The 17300-nt window shown below is 60.5% G+C and overlaps 1 protein-coding gene across 2 annotated transcripts in view; it reads right to left on the bottom strand.

Annotated features, from left to right (window-relative positions):
• Nucleotides 1-1158: 1158 nt before the first annotated feature.
• The window catches only part of MLLT1 (MLLT1 super elongation complex subunit), a 69457-nt gene continuing 53315 nt past the window's right edge, over nt 1159-17300 (bottom strand). Inside the window, exons 5-12 of one of the 2 annotated variants that reach the window (XM_061422477.1) lie at nt 16497-16622; nt 12366-12920; nt 8380-8467; nt 6834-6942; nt 4447-4546; nt 4151-4222; nt 3839-3910; nt 1159-3634 (exon numbers count right to left, since the gene is read on the bottom strand). In XM_061422477.1, coding sequence (XP_061278461.1) covers nt 3506-3634; nt 3839-3910; nt 4151-4222; nt 4447-4546; nt 6834-6942; nt 8380-8467; nt 12366-12920; nt 16497-16622 — 1251 coding nt within the window. In that variant the 3' untranslated portion in view covers nt 1159-3505. The remainder of the gene's footprint in view (nt 3635-3838; nt 3911-4150; nt 4223-4446; nt 4547-6833; nt 6943-8379; nt 8468-12365; nt 12921-16496; nt 16623-17300) is intronic. The other variant, XM_061422478.1, reaches the window with a different exon arrangement.

The following is a 17300-nucleotide window of genomic DNA, read 5'->3' as shown; positions in this document are numbered from 1 at the left end:
AAGTGTTTGTGGAATCTGTGCAATAACTCTCAGCCCAACACCTGGTTTGTAATAAACCCTACTGTATTTTTATACATTGTCAACCTTTACTCTGTGTGTGTCAGTGGGGGGAGGGGGCGTCTGGGAATGCTGGGAACCATTCTAGACCCTCTTTCACTGTGTCCCTAATTCAGGAGCTCAGATGAGAAACTGTCCCAAAAGGCCTGCAGAATCCCTGGTAGGAAAGACAGGTCAGGGAGGCCACAGCCTGGATGCTGAAAATGGAAATTCTGGCTACTGATTAGAAAACAGACAAAATTATCTTGAATACCCTGGTGTGGCCAGCTGTCTCCCCAAGTGGCTGCCAACTGACAGAAGTGATTTTAATTACCTGCTGTGGGCAGAGTGGTTGGAGGGTACTGGCCAACGCTGATCATTCTGGAATGAATCTTCTGTCCCTCTGGTAGGACTGGAGCCCACAGGGTAGACAAGACTACTTAGATAGAGCCTGGGAGAGTTGTCTCCTTGGGATTTACTCAGCTTTGCCACACCAAGTCCAAAGCAAACCCCACCATGGACAAACTGGCTGACTAGCACCCTGGCACCTCACAAAGGATGTCTTTGCCCACATTTTCTGTCTGGTTTTCATCCATCCCTCCATCAACTCACCCATTCCCATGATCTATCCACTCACTCATCCACTCACCCACCCATTCATCCATATTGTGAGGTCAGGCTTATTTTTCAACCCAAAATTTGCTCCCTGCTTTCAAGGAAAGAACACACCATCAAAATCCGGATGGCGGAGTTCATTCTCTGCTGTTTTGCCCCTCACCGGTTTCTGGTAGTGCCATCTGTATCCTCTGGGATGCCAGCCTTGCTCACACTCCCTGCACCCACTCCTGGTGCCCACCTAGCTTGGCTCCAACCCCCTCTCCTCTTCCTGGTCATCCATCTGGAAACACTGAGACAGGGAGAGGAGAGAAGGGACCCCATGGTACTTTGTGCCTCCACTCACCAACTCCACGACAGAGGGAACCAAGAAGACACACAAAGCCCTACACGTAACTCTGCTTTCCCATCTGACGTTATTTCACTTTTTTTTTTCCTATAAAACTCCTCCATAATTTCACAATTTAACAAAAACAAAGTTTAAAATCCAGGACAGAAACAATCCTGTGACTTATTACAAACACAATTCTCCTTTATTCCTTTTATCCAGGAGTTGGTCTCAGGTTGATGAGTGTCCTAGTTCCTAGTGAGACACATTCTTTGTAAAAAAACAAAACAAAACAAAAACAAAAAACCCTTGTGGGTAAGAAAGGTATTCGATACCTTTTGCTTTCAGGCGTCGGTTTACATTTTGTTCAGGAGAGAGCAAAACACGGGGATTTGCACTGGGGGCAAGGGGGTTAACACTAAACACGCGGCCATCACAAAGTGCCGGCCCTTCCTATGGAAGTGTTCCCCAGAGCCCTGGTGGGCCCAGCTGCCACGCAGCTGGGGCTGGGGTGGGGGAGCAGCTGGGAATGCCATGGCCAGGGCCCTGGCTGCTTGGCACGTCCATCAGGTGGTTGCAGGGCCAGCACTGAGCCCAGAGAAGGTCCAGAGGACAGCACAGGGGCCTTCTGGCCAGAGGAGGTAACAGAAATGGGTTGGTGCTTCTGAAGGCCCTGGAAATCAGAGGCAGGGCCAGCTTCTGCTGCTGTTGCTAAGGGCAGACCCACGAGCCCAGCCTTCCTCTAGCTGCCTCCGGCGCAGAGCCCGGCTCCTGAGCAGAGAGCTGCCCGAGTCACCGAGTCAGGAGCTCCTCGAGAAGGAAAACGACTAGCGCCCTTGGACTGAGGCTCCCACCCATGACCCCAGCGGCCTCTGTGCACAGAGGGCCTGGCAGCTGCTGCCCTCAGGCCAGTCCCTTCTGTCCAATGTCTTAGTTTCCAGAGGAGAGGTGCCCCACTTCAGAGTATTGTTGGCCTGCCTGGGGAAACGGGTGGTGACACGGAGCCTGCCACATGGGCGTGCCCTCTTGCTGATACCTCGAGGCAGTGGGGCTGGGAGAGATTCAGAGCAGATGGCGAGGAGTCACGGCGTTTTCCTCGGAAAGTTCTTGGGCCTCCCCAGGTCCTGGGGTCTCACCAGCAAGGCTGGCTTTTGGGGAAGCCTTGGAGGCGGAGCTCCTGAGGGAGTGTTGGGGGTCTGCCTGACAGACGAAATTGGAGCACTGACAATGCTCGGGGGCCACAAGGAAGGGGGTCTTGGCACACCCCACGTGAGTACTCACAAACTGGGAAGAGAAGGGGCCAATCCAACGGTGGTGGGAGAGGAGGTGAGCCCAACTCTGGTCCAGGCCTCCTCTCCTGGAGCCGGTGGGGGCCAGAGGAGCCTGGAGTCGAGGTCTGGGAGAGCAGAGGCTGCACAAACAGGCCCCCAGGCCCAGGAGTTTCCCCACAAGGACGTTCCGGCCGGGGGTGGGGAGGAGGAGCTGGCTTGGCCCTTGGAGAGTTTCAGGCGTGCGAGGCATTGGGTCTCTGGCCCTGGACTGGCACGACTCGCAGGGGTGGGAGGGCCTGCTGCCCACCGGGGCCCAGACATGAGGGGTTGGCTCTGAGTCCTGACGCTCCGCAAAACACTCCACAAACTATCCCGTCTTATTTGGCAAAAGCTCATTTTTTTTTTCAAAGTTTGAAGACTCGGTCAACAGAAGGAAGAGGATCCTATGGAAGGAGGAAGAGGACGAGCCCCGGGCTGGGGGCTGCTTCCGGAGATGGCGGCGCGTAGTGTTCACCGGCCGGGGGAAGGGAGAGGCGTCCTCCCCACCCCTGGAGGGGCCGGCTGGCGCTCCGGCTTGGCCTCCAGCCCGACGACAACACGACCAGTGGAGACATCTTAACCTACAAGTCCCGCCTTACACACCCCCCACCCCCCAACGTGCACTGCTGCCACGGAAACACACATCTGGAACCCGCTCTGGTACCTACAGTGCAGACATATATATATAATAGGGAGAGAACTATACAGCACGAGTCCCAGCACAGTGAGAGCCGACACGGAACCGTGTCAGCTCACGGGAGGATGAGTGGGGCCCGTCCAGGTGCAGTGGGGGCCCTCTGAGGTCCTGGAGCACGGCGCGTGTTTTGAACCGTTTGGAGAGGCTGGAGGCAGGGCCCCCGCTGCTCAGAGGGCCTGGGCAGTGAAGCTGTGCCACACGCCCCACTGTGGAGCCAGGCCCCCAACACAGGGCACACTTCCTCCCATTCAGGAGTGAGGCCTGGTGCCGCCTCCAATACAAGCCGCTTTCCCAGGGGGGCCCAGGTGACAGCCCTGGGTGTTGGGGAGCAGCAGCGCCAGCCTGGCCCCCCTCTGCCCCAGGGCTCCCAATGAGGAAAGTGCAGCTGGCCATGTGGGCCAAGGACAGGGCGGTCACTAAGGCAGTGCTGCGGGCGGGTGAGTCGAGAGAAGGGGGAAGGCGGGGCCCGGACGTGGCCTCCCAGGACCCCAGGGATGCGGCCCGGCACCCGGCCCAGGGTCATGTGGCCACAGCCTCCAGGTAGCTCTGCAGCTTGCGCACGGTGGTCTCGTCCAGGGAGAAGAGGTCAAAGTCGAAGGTGGTGTTGGTGACGTTGAAGTGACCGGTCTCCTCGATCAGGTTCACGATCTGAAAAGAGGGGGCAGGGAGGCTTCATGGGCAGGATGCTGGGCTGGGGTGGCCCCTGCCCCCAACCAGGCCCTCAAAGAAAAGCAGGCGGCTCCTGAGGGCTGCCTAAGGGGGTCCGCAGCCCGTGGGCCTGAAGGGCATCCCACCCAGGACTCCTCTGAGACCCATGCCCTTGGGAGTCTTGGGGCAGGATCTGTCCAGTACCTGCTGCAGCACGTTGCGCTCCCGCAGGGCCATCAGCCTCCGGTGCAGCTCCACCAGCTCATCAGTGTAGGCCTGGGGCAGAGGGGCACTCGGGTGACCTGCCCCTCCCACCCCGAGCCACATCCAGGCAGCTCCAGGCTGGCGCCCTCCACCACGACAGCCCCGTCTTGTCGTAACCCCACCCCGCCCCGGGTGCTGTGTCACAGGGGCCCAATGACCCCAGCCCCACCTGGTTGTAGACCCCCCACCGCCCCAGCCCCACCTGGTCGTAGGACCCCCACCACCCCAGCCCCACCACTGCCACAGCCCCACCTTGTCGTAGGTGCCCCTCTTGAGGATCTTCTCTGGCTTGCCGCAGGGCTCCGGGCTCCGGCGGCCTGAGGCCTGTGGGGTGAACCCCAGTCAGTGTGAGTGCCAGCTTGTGCCCCCTTCCCCAGCCCCCACTGGGCCCACCCGTTGTCCCTCCTCTGGCCCTGGACCCGGCTGTAAGAGCAGCCCATCCCACTGGAACCTGAGAGGTGAGCTGACCTTCTACTGTGCCCCCACCCTCAGCCTCAGAGACTTGGCAAATGCCAGGCCCAACCCTCAGCTGGCCTCCAGGAGGTTACCTTGCTGTTGGGTGGAGGTGGCTTTTTGGGTGGAGGGGGCTCCCGGCTAGGTAGGCAGGAGTCTCCACTATTGTCGCTCTCGCTGTCACTGAAGCTCAACCTGAACGTGGAAATGACCCCATTAGGCTTCGGCCACCCAGAGCTCCGGGGAGGCAGTCCTACCCAGCAGACCCCCAGTGAAGCTCTGGGATGGACTCAGCCCTCCCCGGGGTCAGGCCAGTACCCAGAGTTCCCCCTACAGGTCCAAAGACCCCCTCACCCAGCTCTAGGCAGCCACTGCCAACTTAACAGTAAAAAAAAAAGTCTCTGAGCTGCAGTCAAAGAGCAAGGAACCCAGAGATCAGCATGCTTGCCCTGTGAGGCTCTGAGGTCCCCCTGGGTCTCTGGAGTCCCTGTGTGTCTCTGAGGTCAGAACTCCAGGTGGACGGGCTCCACGCTCACTGCTGTGTGGGTGGAGGGGCCTGCAGGAGAGACATGGCCAGCGGCGGATGGTTCCACCTCAGCCTGACACCCCAGGAGCAAAGGGCACAGTGCCCTTTGTGCCCAAGTGGTAACCTCAGACGCCCATCCCCTCCTGGGGGGCTCCAGTCTGCACCCCTCCATGGGTGGCACCTCCTCACGGAGGGAAGGGTGTGGCTGCCTGAGGCCCCCAGCCAGCCTGCACCTGACAGCCGCTTCTCTCCGCTCACACCGCCCTCAGTCTGGACAGAAAGGCCTGGCCCACCACTTCAGCTTTTCCAGAACCCCCCTCCCCCACAGCTCAGCACGGTGTGCAGACGGAGCCCCTCTCCAGCTCCTCTCCTCCCACTGCTCTTGGGTAGCCATGCACAGTACCCTTGGGCAGAACCCATCGGGTACATGGTCACTCCTGCCTGCTGCCTCTCTCCTGCTGAGCTGGGCTTTGGCATAAAGGCAGGGCCAGAATGCTGGCCACAGCCTCGACCCTCAGGGGCTCCTGCCTCGTGCACCCCTAGGCCAGCCAGGCCTGCCCGTTTCCCTGGCTCCAGTCCTCTGCTCTCCTCACCACCTCCCCAGAGGCAGAGCACCAGGGTGAAGCAGACAGTCCATCTCTTCGTCGCCTGAGAGGAACTGCTGGTGAGCATGCCCAGGAGTGGCCTGCCTGCCTTGTCTCTACGAGGCAGCAGCTGGGCACCAGCGTTAGGGTCCACGGGGCCCCTTTCCTGATGGACGCAGCGCCCCAGGCAGCCCCATCCTGCTTTCCACCTGCATCCCTTCAACCCAGCAGAGAGAGGTCTTCTGACACTCGCTCAGGCCTGGCACTGCCACCAGAGTAGGCACACATTCACCAGCCCTTGAGCCCCCTACATCCAGTTCCAGCAGGATCCACGCTTGGGATCCATACTCAGGATCCACATTTGGAATCCACACTCAGGGTCCACACTAAGGCCCGCACTCAGTCACCAGCACCACAATGCCCGTTTCCCTGGCTCCAGTCCTCTGCTCTCCTCACCACCTCCCCAGAGGCAGAGCACCAGGGTGAAGCAGACAGTCCATCTCCTCATCACCTGAGAAGAACTGCTGGTGAGCGGGGACCGCTGCCACCAGTCCCGTCTTGGGTGGATCCCCATCCCGCCTCCCCTGCCTAGCTGAGCGCCATCCCCTACCATCCTGCCCAGTGAGCCCAGTGAGCCCGGGCTCCTACAGCAGCCACTCCCACAGCCGCAGCCCCCAGGATGGCGGCTCTCACGAGCAGCACCAGCACAGAACAACAGCAAGCACCTGCTGCTCACTGCCCTGCCTGCTGGGTGAAACCCAGTGACCAGCCCACCTTAGTAAGAGCCCCAGAGGCTAGAAGGGCTCGGCCTCTTTGGAAGAAAGGGCTGGACCCAGACTGAGCTGCTGACCCTGAGTCTGCCCACCCCCAAGGCCTCGGGCCAAGGCTGGCACAGACAGCAATCCTTGAGGTGGGCACACTCCCAGGCCCAGCAGTGTCCAGAGGAGGTGCCTCGGCTCACTCCACTTGGGTGGAAGGCCACATGGCCCTTCCCTAGGTTGGCAGGTGGCCACAGCTGCTCCCACCCGGGGTGTCTTTGGGTCCAAGGACAGTCCTCAGTGTGTCCCAGCCCAGTGCTGCGCACCTGGGGAAGGACCCCTGCCTGGCCCAAGAGCAGAGAAACCAGGCCCCGCTGGCATACGCCTGAGCCCAGGTCAGGCTGCTAGGCACCATCTCGGCCCCCTTCTCAGATGATGATGGGACACCTCCCGGAGTGTCTAGCCCCACCTCCACTCCACAGCCACCCTCTCCAGCACTGGGATGAAGGAGGCCACCGCTAGGCCCCCCTCAACGCCTAGGCACGGCTCCCCAGTGGGCTCTCTCTTCCCCACCCCAGTGCCCCCACGCCCACTCCTCCCCACTGGCCGGGCACCTGGAATCCCTCCCCGCGTTCGTCTTGCCGGCGGCTTCCTCGCCTGACGAAGAGTCGTCCTCATCAGATTCCTCAGACTGCAGGTCCTCCACCATGGAGCGCAGGGGTCCTGGGGAGAGCCACGAGCGAAAAGGGGAGGAAGAGGGGAAGGGAGGGAAGGTGAGAGAAGGGGGTTCAGGGCCCCACCTGTGCCAAGAGCCCCCTCCACCCCCAGGGCCACATAGTTTCTTGATGCCAGGACCCCTAGGCGCACCCACACAAACCCACCTCGGAGGTTCCTCTGGCCAGGTGGGGACTGCCGCCCATCTCCAAGCACTGCCCCTGTGGCCACCTCCTCCTTAAGGGACCCCTGGCTCCCCCTGCCATTACCTTTCTGGCCTTGCTCACAGGCCTCCGGCCCCTGGCCTGAGACAGGCACACGGGGCTCCTCCATTGCCAAGGGAAGGACAGCCCCCCTCTTCTCTGGGCGCTGGGATCAGAGCTCTGCCTGGAGGCAGCACAAACCAGCCCCGGCCAAGGAAGGCAAGATGGCCTGAGGTGTGGACCACACACCACCACCCCTGCCCACCCTCCGTGCCCCTACTTGAGCCTGCCCAGCCCCCTGGCAGCCCCCTCAGCGGCTGGCAGCCCACTCAAAGGCTCCCAGCCCACCGTCCTCCCCTTTCTCCAGAGACACTCAGTTTCAGTCCCCTACAGACGGCATCTTGGTTTATATTCCTGTTACCAAGGCAACAGAGGGACACAAAGCCCTCAATTACCTTGGTCACATGACCCCACGTGGCAGGTTCCCCCTCCCTTCCCCATAGATAAGAACCCTTGGAGACAGTGTGGGCTTGGAGCACCCCATCCCCCAGCCCCCTTGGAACTGTGTCTTTATGTCAGCCCCCCACTCCAATACGCTCACCTCCCCCAGCACTCCCCCACCCTCAAAAAGGGCTCCGGGCCGTGGAGGAAATCCTCAGTGTGATCCACCAGAAGTGCTTCCGGTGTGAGGGTAGGCAGAGGTTGGCTGGGCCACCTCCCCACAAGCACCCAGGAGGCCTGCAGGGACCAGGCTGCCAAGGGGGCCTGGGCTGGAGCCCTTGGCTGGCTGGGGGCAGCAGAGGCAAGGACCCTGAATCTGGTAGGACTGGAGAGGAGAGGCCTGGTAAGGGCAGGGCTCAGGTCAGAACGGAGCCCTTCACCACAGACCCAAAGCCCAGTTCAAAGCCCTGCTGTGCAGATGGACAAAGCTGAGGGCCCAGGAGAGGGACAGTCTGCGGGCGGGTGACCCAGGCCAGTTTGGAAGGCCCCGTGTGACAAACTGCACCCTAAAAGGAAGCCCTGGGGGCAAGCTCAGCGCAGGCTGGAGCCACTCTAGCTGCAGGTTTCTCCAGTTCTGGAGGCAGATTTCAGACTGGGTGCGCATGAGCAAGCCCCCAGCGAGGTAACAGCTTTGGGAAATTCCTCGTGAACCCCTTGCCTCCATAACAGGTCCAGTGCTCTGCTGGCCCCTGGGGAAGTCAGGGAGACTGTCACCCCCACTGACTCCTTGCCCAGCACACACCTTGGCTGTGGTTCTGAGACGGCTCAAAATCCGAATCTGAACTGGAGTCAGAGCTGGAGCTGGAATTGGATGGACTCGACTGGGCAGACTTCACCACATGGCAGGGCAGGGCGGGGCAGACAGGAAGAGAGAGAGAGGACAATAGTCAGCTTTCAGACTGAAGAGAAGAGAAGGAATGGATGGCCAAGCCCTTGGTGGCAGAGACAGCCAGGCAGAATGCACTAATGTGCACTCAACAGGTCACCAAGGTGCCAGCACCCTACAGACGTGGCCCCTCCCTGCCTCCTCTTCAGCTGCAAGACACAGCTGTCTGCATTCAAAACACAACCAAAGGCTTTTCTTATCTTCCTGAAGGACATTAAGTCTCCAGCCCTTGCCTGGTCCTCCTGCCTGCCTGGGCAGGAGGTCGGGGCTGAAGCAGGGGCTGGACAGCTTGTGTGGCTGTTCACGTGTGGGCCCTGCCCACTCCGGTAGGAGCACAGCTAGAAGGCTGAACAAGAAAGGGAGGTACCCCTCATCTCACAGCCCTGAGGCTGAGTAGTGACAAAAGCTGTCTCCTTGCCACTGGGTGCCCGAGGTGACAATGACCCAACATGTGGGTAGTGACATGGTAGACACGGTGAACTCGGGCGGTCCCACTGCACCCAGAGCCAGTCACACCCTCTCCTCCACCTCCTGTAGCCGGCCACTCAGACTCAGCCACCAGGGGGCAGTAAAAGCCCATACGGGGACTCCAGGCCCTGGAGACCAGGCGGTGAGACGACCTGCGGCCAGGGCATATCCCGCTCCAGAGGCCCGCATGGCCAAGGGACCTCTGCGCATGAGCCAGGATGGGGCGGTGTCTGCATTGGGCCCTCGGGAGAGAGAAATCGACAGGCTACAGGGCAGCAGAGTACAAGCTGGGCCTGGGGTGGGGCCAGTCTGCGCTCTGCTGGGCAGAAGGGCAGAGTCCACTGCTCAGAAAGTCCGCCGGCACAGAGTGCCCACATGCCATCAGGAGATGTCTCGGGGACCTGAGCAGCCTGGCACCTGGGAGGGGCCGGGAGGCAGGTGGAAGCGCCAGCGGCGTCTCCTTGATCCTGGCTGAACCCCAGAAGACCCAGCAGCGTCTCCTTGATCCTGGCTGAACTCTGGCAGATAAGACCCCCAGAGGGGAGTCCCAGCTCCAGGAGACCCAGGAAGGCGCAATTCTCTCCTCTCAGCAGACCCAGAGAAGGAGTCGCTGTCCAGGGACGGACACTTATCGACTGAAGAGTGAAGGGTCCCCTCCCCTGGGGTCTGCCCCACCTAGCCTCCCAGAGCCACTGCCAACATACCCCACGGGAACCTTCACACTAGTTCCTGGGGACTCTCCAGGAAACCAGCCTGGATGGCCAGTGTCTGCTGGGTGGAGGCACCACAGGCCAGCATGAGCCCCAGCCCCAACCACGGACCTGAAGCCACACAGCCCTCCTGCACACAGACTCCTGAGTTCTTATTCTGGCTCGGGGTCCTCGCGTCTGAGCCTGACTTTTCACCAACTGACCAAGGCCCCACCTTTAAGCCTCAGCTTCCCCATCTACCCAAGAGCTGCCTTGATGGCCCTGCTAAGCATACGGAAGTCGAGGCAGGCTGGGAAGGGTGCAGGCTGGGGCAGGCCAGGCGGGCCCTTCAGCCACACACAGCCCTTTTCCTTCCACACGAATACAAGGGGTGGGATGCGCAAAGTGGGGCCTGGAAGTGGCTTCCGCCCCAAGAGCCTAACGGTTCCCAAGGGTCAGAGAGCCCTCAAGAGGCTGCTGTGAGCGCTGCCAAGGCTCCGGGGCTCAGGACACACGGGGTGTCCAGAAGGACAGCAGAAGGCCTACTGTGCTCCCCATACTCTGGGGCCCGTGACTGAAGGGACCCCATGGCCATGGAGACCACAGAGGAGCAGCCGGAGGAGCTGGGGTCCTGGCCCAACACACAGATGAGGAGCTGTGGCCCCTCTGCAGGCCGAGGGGGAGACTTGGGTTCCATGCAGGGTCAGGGTTTTCCGGCAGTGACACCATCAGCCTCGAGTGGGATGGCCTGAGATAGGCAAAGGAGGCTGGGGGGTGGGCTGGATCTGAAGGTCATCTCGCCTCCTTCACTGTGGACATTTGTCTCCCCAGGTCCCAGGTCAGGACGTGAGTCACCATCCAGCAGCCTCTGAGACCCCAGGGATCCTGCTGGAGGCCCAGGCCTCAGCTGCAGGATCTCAAACAGCCCGGACTCGTGGTCCACAAGTCTCTCAGCAAGCAGACCTGTCTCTTCAGCCAGGAGAAAACCCCAGGCTTCCCGAGCAATGCCAGCCTCAGGGCCCAGGCGGCCAAGGCTAGAGGTGCAGGTCTTCCACCCAGCCCACCTGAGCAGGTGGAGGGAGCAGCCCACAGTGGCGCAGGTGCTCAGGGCCACCACAGCAGGATGTCAGGGTGGGCACCCAGGGCCAGGGAGCCAACCCTCAGCCTGGGGACAGGGGAAGGAAGGCCTTCAGCTCTTCCCAGCACAGGTGCACCAGCCCTGGGCACAGAAGGCCTTGGTGGAAGGATTTGAGGTGGACAGGAGGGAAGGACACCCTGCCCAGAGCTCCAGTCTGTGCAGACGGAGGAGAAAGATGCCAGATGGGGCACCTGAAGAACCTCCAGCAGCCAGTGGGCGGACAGCCATGGACATCAGAGAGACATTCCAGGTCTTGTGCCCTTGAGTTCACTGGCAGACAGTTCCTGGGCGCAAGAAGCACCGGGTGTACAAATCACCAGCCCCGTGTGTGTCCTCATCAAGTGGGATGCACTGTTACCCCTGGGCCAAACTGTTACCCCCAGACACTTCCAACAAGGTGCCCCTGGAAGCCACATACTCAACATCAGTGCTGCTGACACAAACCACCTCTGCCTTCACCTCTGGGAACCACTTTCAAAGTCTCAGTGGAGCTCCGAGCAGCAATGCTGGAGGCAAAGCTTCTGTCTTTGAGAGTGAATGAGATGCTGGGAACCGTAAAAGGTCATTAAGGGCTTGGGTTGGTGATATAAATGAGGGAGTCAATCACTCATTCATCCATCCATACATACATCCATCCATCCACCCATCCATCCAACCATCCATCCATCCATCCAACCAGCCAATCATCTACCCACTCCCACACACCCATCCATCCATCCAACCAACCATCCCTCCATCCAACCAACCATCTAACCATTATCCATCCAATTATACATTCATTCAACCATCCAACCAACCATCCATCCAACCAACTAACCATCCCTCCATCCAACCAACCAACCAACCATCATCCATCCATCCATTCATTCACCCAACCATACATCCAACTATCATCCATCCAGCCAAGTTCTTCTTCTCTAACTACCAGAAGCCAAATAGCACACAGAGATGACATGGCCCTCCAAGGCCAAGCCTAACCAATCAACACCGGTCTCCCGTCTCCTCTGTGGCTCAAGCTGTGTCTGATGGTGACCTTCAGAGCTGTATGAAAATGCTGCCACAGGAGGAACCCAGGACTTCTGGTTCCCAGATCAGAAAGTGGGATGAAAACACACGAGGATACCATACCACTAGTGACGGAAGGGGGTGCCCTGACCAACTGAGCCTGTGGCACCCTGGGAAGGAGTCGATGGTGGGACACAGTCACTCACGGGTAGGTAAGTCCCCGCCCATGCAGGGGGCTGCCCGAAGGAGAGCTGTGAACCCAGGTACCAGGTGTCATGCTCTACTAGGAGCCTGTGTCCCCAAAGAGTTCTCATGAGGTGGTTGCATCGCCCCCAATGGAAGAGGAAACTGAGGCTTGGCTCAACACGAAGGCTTGCCCAAAGCTCCATGGAGCAAGTGGGAGCCCAGGGCCCTGCATCCCAACCCCCATGTCACCTTCGAGTGGCTCAGAGCCAGCAGAGAGGATGAGAACAGGTAGGGTAACAGCAGAGGACGAGGGCGGGGTGGGTGAGGGGAGAAAGGCAGGAAAGGAGCTGCCTCACCTCAGTCTTGAAGGAGGCCTCGTCCTCCGAGTTGGACTCCTCCACTTCCGGGGGCTTTTTGACCTCCCTGGACTCGTTCTCGGCCTTGACCTTCTCCCCTTTGGTGCTGCCCTTGTCCTTGGCCGGCTTTTTGTCCGAGAAGGAGGAAGACGAGGTGCGGGGCGAGGTGCTGGGGGCACTCCTCGACCCCTTGGAGCTGCTCTTCTTCTGCTTTTTGGCGCTGGGCTTGGGTGAGTCGGCAGTGGCCGGCCTCTTGCTGGAAGACTTGGGCGGGGGTGGTGGTGGGGGCCCGCCCTTGGGGGACATGCCCTCCAGTTTGGTCTCCTTCAGGGCCATCTTGGGCTCCTTGAATGCAGCCTTGGGTGGCGGGGCCTTCTCCTCCTTGGGTGGCCGGCCCTCGCCCAGCTTCCGCGCCGCGTCCTTGGCACTCCGGGCCTGCTCGCGCTCCGGCTCCTTGGAGGTGCCTCGGCTCTCTGAGTCCTTGCGCGGCCGCTCCCGGTGCTCCTTGGTCGCCTTGTGGGCCTTGCAGGCCTTGCTGCTCTCCTTGCTGGCGTCCTGCAAGGCCGGGCAGGAGGGGGGACACAGTCACGCAGCATCTCGGGGCTGCCCTGCTCCGCCTCCCCCGACCGCTACAAAGTATAATCCACCTGATTCAGACTCAGCTAGAGAAAATCTTCCATAAAGCTTTGAAAAAGTAAGGCAGCAGATGAGAGTTCTAAATGGAGCTATCCCTTAAAGCTACTAGGAAGCGTCAGCAGGTCATGGGCGGCTACAGGCTGACTCCCCTGAGGGATTCAAGAAGCGTGCAGGTGAGTCAGATACACACAGGCCAGCCACACCGACCACGCCCTTCAGGCACCTCGGGGAGTCAGAGGCTGCCAGGCACGGGGCTGGGGGCACCAGCAGGTGGGCCCCTTTCCTGTTCCCACCAGAGCCAGGTGCCTCCCCAGGTGGCCCCCACCCCGCCTGGACAGCCTGGCCCCAATGCACACCAGCACAGGGGCTCTTTGATCTCCCCTTGATCTCTACAGTCACATTTACTGAGTGCCTACTGGGTTCCTGGGCGCTGTGCATGAAAATTGGCTTCTAGAACCCAAGCCGCCTGGGCAGCTCTTCTAAACCACGTGTAATTCCAGGATCCCCACCTCAGAAATTCAGAGGGTTGAGGGTGGAGCCTGAACTCTGGCGTCAATAAGCCAGGTCGGGGGCTCCCACTGGAAACAGAAGCGGCAAGCAGCCCTGAGTTGGGCCTCAAGGAAGGTCAGGTCGGGGAGCTCCAAGCATGTGTACCTGTGCAGAGCACAACCACCGACCTCACCAGGCGACGGTACAGGACAGGCAGGGCAGTCAGGGAGTGTCCAATCCCCCCACCCCCAGGCAGCCAGGAGCCCCATCTGACACCGGCTGTGCCCACGCCCCGTCCACACCGCATCAAGCACCTGCCGCACGGCCACGGTTCCGGGACAGGCACCTGGACTCGGCCCCCGACCCCGGGGACAGGCACATGGCTGGACCAAGGCTCTCAGGACCCAAGCTCACCAGAAACCACGAGCTACCAGAGTGGAGGAGCAGCCTCACTCTAGGAGCTCACCCCATGTGCTGAGGGATTTAGGTGAGCCAGGGGAAGGCCCAGCAGCTGGGCCTCTGCTTCCTGTGCTAACAGCCCTGGAAGCAGCCACAGAACCCTGTCCACAGAGAGCCCAGAGACGGCACAGCCTAGCCACCTGCAATCTACTTGAGTCCCACACCAGCACCAGTGGCTCAGGGGCAGGCCCATGGGGCCATGGGGCCCCCGTGCCTCCTAGAGAGAAGTCGGCCCCTGTGCTCTTCACGTCACCATGGTAGTAGGAAAAGGTACTCACATCACGAGCCTCCCTTCAGAAGCCTGTCTGAAGGGGTACCCCTGGGGGACTGGCTGTGGAATGGGGCCTGTCTCGGGGTTCCACTCCCAGCAAGCAGCTCCCCCAAGGAGGGAGGCAAGAAACAGAGACCCCTGCACAACTCAGGCCTATTCCTGCAGTGTCCACACACCTGCCTGGGCCCCCAGACCCCAGCCCCGAGACATGGAGTGGAGTCCCCCAAAGGGCAGGTCCACCAAGAGCCCCCCAGCCCCAGTCAGCAGAGCCTCCCCACCATCCAGGGTCTGCCCACCTAGCAGGGGCCTCAGAGCGTCGCCTCCTCAGCTGGAGCTCTGTACAGGCTCCTGGGAGGACTGGCTCTCTAAAGTCATACACTAATAAGTCTGGAGTGTGACGCAGAAGTGGTGAAACCCACCACAGTCATGTCCTCAAAGCCAGCAAGGACCCCAAATGGCTAAGAGACTAGTGCTGGAGAAACAAACGCCCACTGGACTGACTGGCCGACATTGGACAAAGAGAAGTGAGGTGCCTGAAGCTACAGGTGCCCTGCAGCGGGCCCTGTTCCTCTCCCAGGAGGCTCTAGGCTCCCCTCTAGGGGGCTATGGGCAGGAACAGGACCACCAGGGACCAATCTACCTGGGGCCACAACAGCCAGACTCCCCAGCGGCCCTGGGGCACTACAAGGGCCCATGCCATGCCTCCCCACCCTCAGCCTTTCCACCAGTCAGCCCACAGGTCCGGACAGCAGACAGCCCATCTGAGGGAAGTGCCAGGGCCTCCGTAGCCGCAGGAAAGGATGACGACTAGGAGGGCAGGACTGAGAGAGTCTGTTGGAGAGCTATATGCAGCAACCTTCGCAGGGACCCCCTGAGCTGCAGCTCCTGGGGCTGCAGGAAGACGCTGGACCGGGCAGGGTGGAGACGCAGACCCCAGCCTGAAGGCCCCCAGAGCACGGCAGGTGCAACTACCGGTATAAGGGCCCCAGGGGTCTCAAAGATCTCAGCAAGAGATGCTGCCAGCAGCCCCTGCTAGGCAGGCCACTGTGGTGTCCTCAATACCCAGAGGGCACTTCCTAGGGGACTTGCAAGTGACATGCCAGAAAGAGATGGCAACTCCCGCACTTCCCACTCTGCACAGACCTCTAGACAACTGTGGGTGACTGAGACAGAAGCTGCCAAGATCGTGAGTAAGAATTTTTTTTCCATATAAGTCCCACGAGGTTCAGGGGAGGACCACAGATGCCAGTACGGGGAAGACCCCGGACTCACACTCCATACTTGGAGATTCTGGCCTCACGTGTCCAGGGGCCTTAAGTCAGACAGATCTGAGGATTCAGAGACCTAGTGGCCTTGTGGAAAGTGCCAAGAAGACCTCGCCCAGGTGACAGGCCCTCCTCCAAAGCTGCTGATGAGCATCAGGCTGTAAGTCAGCCTGAGAGCTCGACCTGTCCCGCCTCGGGTGCCCCAGGCCCCCGACACCCAAGCACGAGTGGAGCAAAAACCCTGCCAAGATGAGAAGCGAATAAACTTTCAGGGTGGGTGGCAGTGAACGATTGGCAGCTGCCCTAAGAGCCAGGCGGAGCTTGGTCTTCGGGACACAGCTGTGTCAGGTGGCTGCGGGACAAGATGCATACTTGGGAACTTCTGCGTCCACCGCGATACCAGCCCGAGGGCTTGAGGCCATGCTGTGATAGTTCAGAGAGGGAGGTGTTGGGAGGACAGAGCACCCCCTGCCTGACCAGCTGAAAGAAGATGATGAAACATTTCTTCTTGGGGCAAATAGCGTGCTTGCCCACATGGTTCTACCTGGCCCTTCCCCCAAGTAAGCTCTCTGCAGAGAACTGCTGACAAAGTAGAAAGCGGAGCCTAGAGCAGCCAAGGGAGGGGCGCCCAGCCCCACGGAGAGGGTGTCCGAGCTGCGCTAGGGAGCGGCAATGACGCACTTGGTCCACGGCCCCCAGCACATGAGCCTCTCAGGGTCTGTCCCAGTGGTCCTAGGCCCTCTGACTCAGTGGCAGGAAGAACAGGGCAGGCTCTTTGGCCTCAAGAGGAACAGAGAGAAGCCTGCGATCACTTGGCTGTCCATGAGGTCAAGAGGGCCAGCCTCCTGACCAAGGGGCAGGGCAGCCAGGCGGGCAGAGATGAGCTCCGAGAGGAGGCCAAGGGAGCGAGTCCGGGGATGGAAGGTCCAGCTCTGACGCGGGGCGCCCTGAGCCGGGACTCACCGCCGGGCCCCAGCGCGCCCCCAGGACTGGGCCTGCCGCCTCACTAACCTTGGAGCCGTGGGACGGTTTGGTCTTCTTGGGGTCAGAGAAGGCAGAGAGTGGAATTGTGGGTAACATGGGGTAGTCGGGGCTGGGCCTGGACACCGTTTCTGCTCCTTCAGGAATTACCATCACCTAGTGATAAAGAAGAGACAGATGTTATCAATGGGCAAGGAGGCAGACTGGAAATCCCATCGCCAAGAGGAAGCCTGCTGTGGGAGCTTCCCTCTGGGAGGGGCTGGGTGCTGAGCACTGGAGCCAAGCGGGCTGGGCAGAGAGCGAAGAAGCCGGGTCCCAGGAAGGCTGAGTGTGGCAGGCCTGAGGGCCAGCTGGAAGACGCGGAGCGTGCAAAGGAGCACGAGGAGGAGTCGAAGCCAAGCTGCCCCGCACAAGGCAGGGAAGACAAACCAGAAGCACGGCCGGGACAGGTGAAAAGCCAGCCAGACGCCCAGAGCAGGCAGCGTGGTGGAGGCAGCACCCAGGTCCTGGGTGCCTACTCCCTCTCCAGCCTCAGGCGGGTGAGCTGGACAGACATAGGGCGCATGGCCAGGCTGGAGGGGCCCCAGCCAGGCTCCCGTGGCCCCAGCCGAAGTGGGAGGAGGCTGCAGGCACGTTCTCAAAATACTGACAAGAGCGAGCTGATACTGCCAGCGGCCAGCCACTCAGAGGGAGCCTTCCAGATGGTGATGAGCCAGAACAGAAGAATAAAGTACACAAGATGATGAAAAAGAAAGCATTCAGCTTGGTAGAACAGGCACCGTGAACAACTCTGAGAACCTGTGGTTCCCCAACGAACCCCAGCTTTCATCTGAG

Source organism: Bos javanicus, chromosome 7, assembly GCF_032452875.1.
Source record: "Bos javanicus breed banteng chromosome 7, ARS-OSU_banteng_1.0, whole genome shotgun sequence".
Taxonomy (NCBI): Eukaryota; Metazoa; Chordata; class Mammalia; order Artiodactyla; family Bovidae; genus Bos; species Bos javanicus.
Note: the sequence above shows the minus strand (reverse complement) of the source record. Positions and strands in the feature narration are given on the sequence as shown.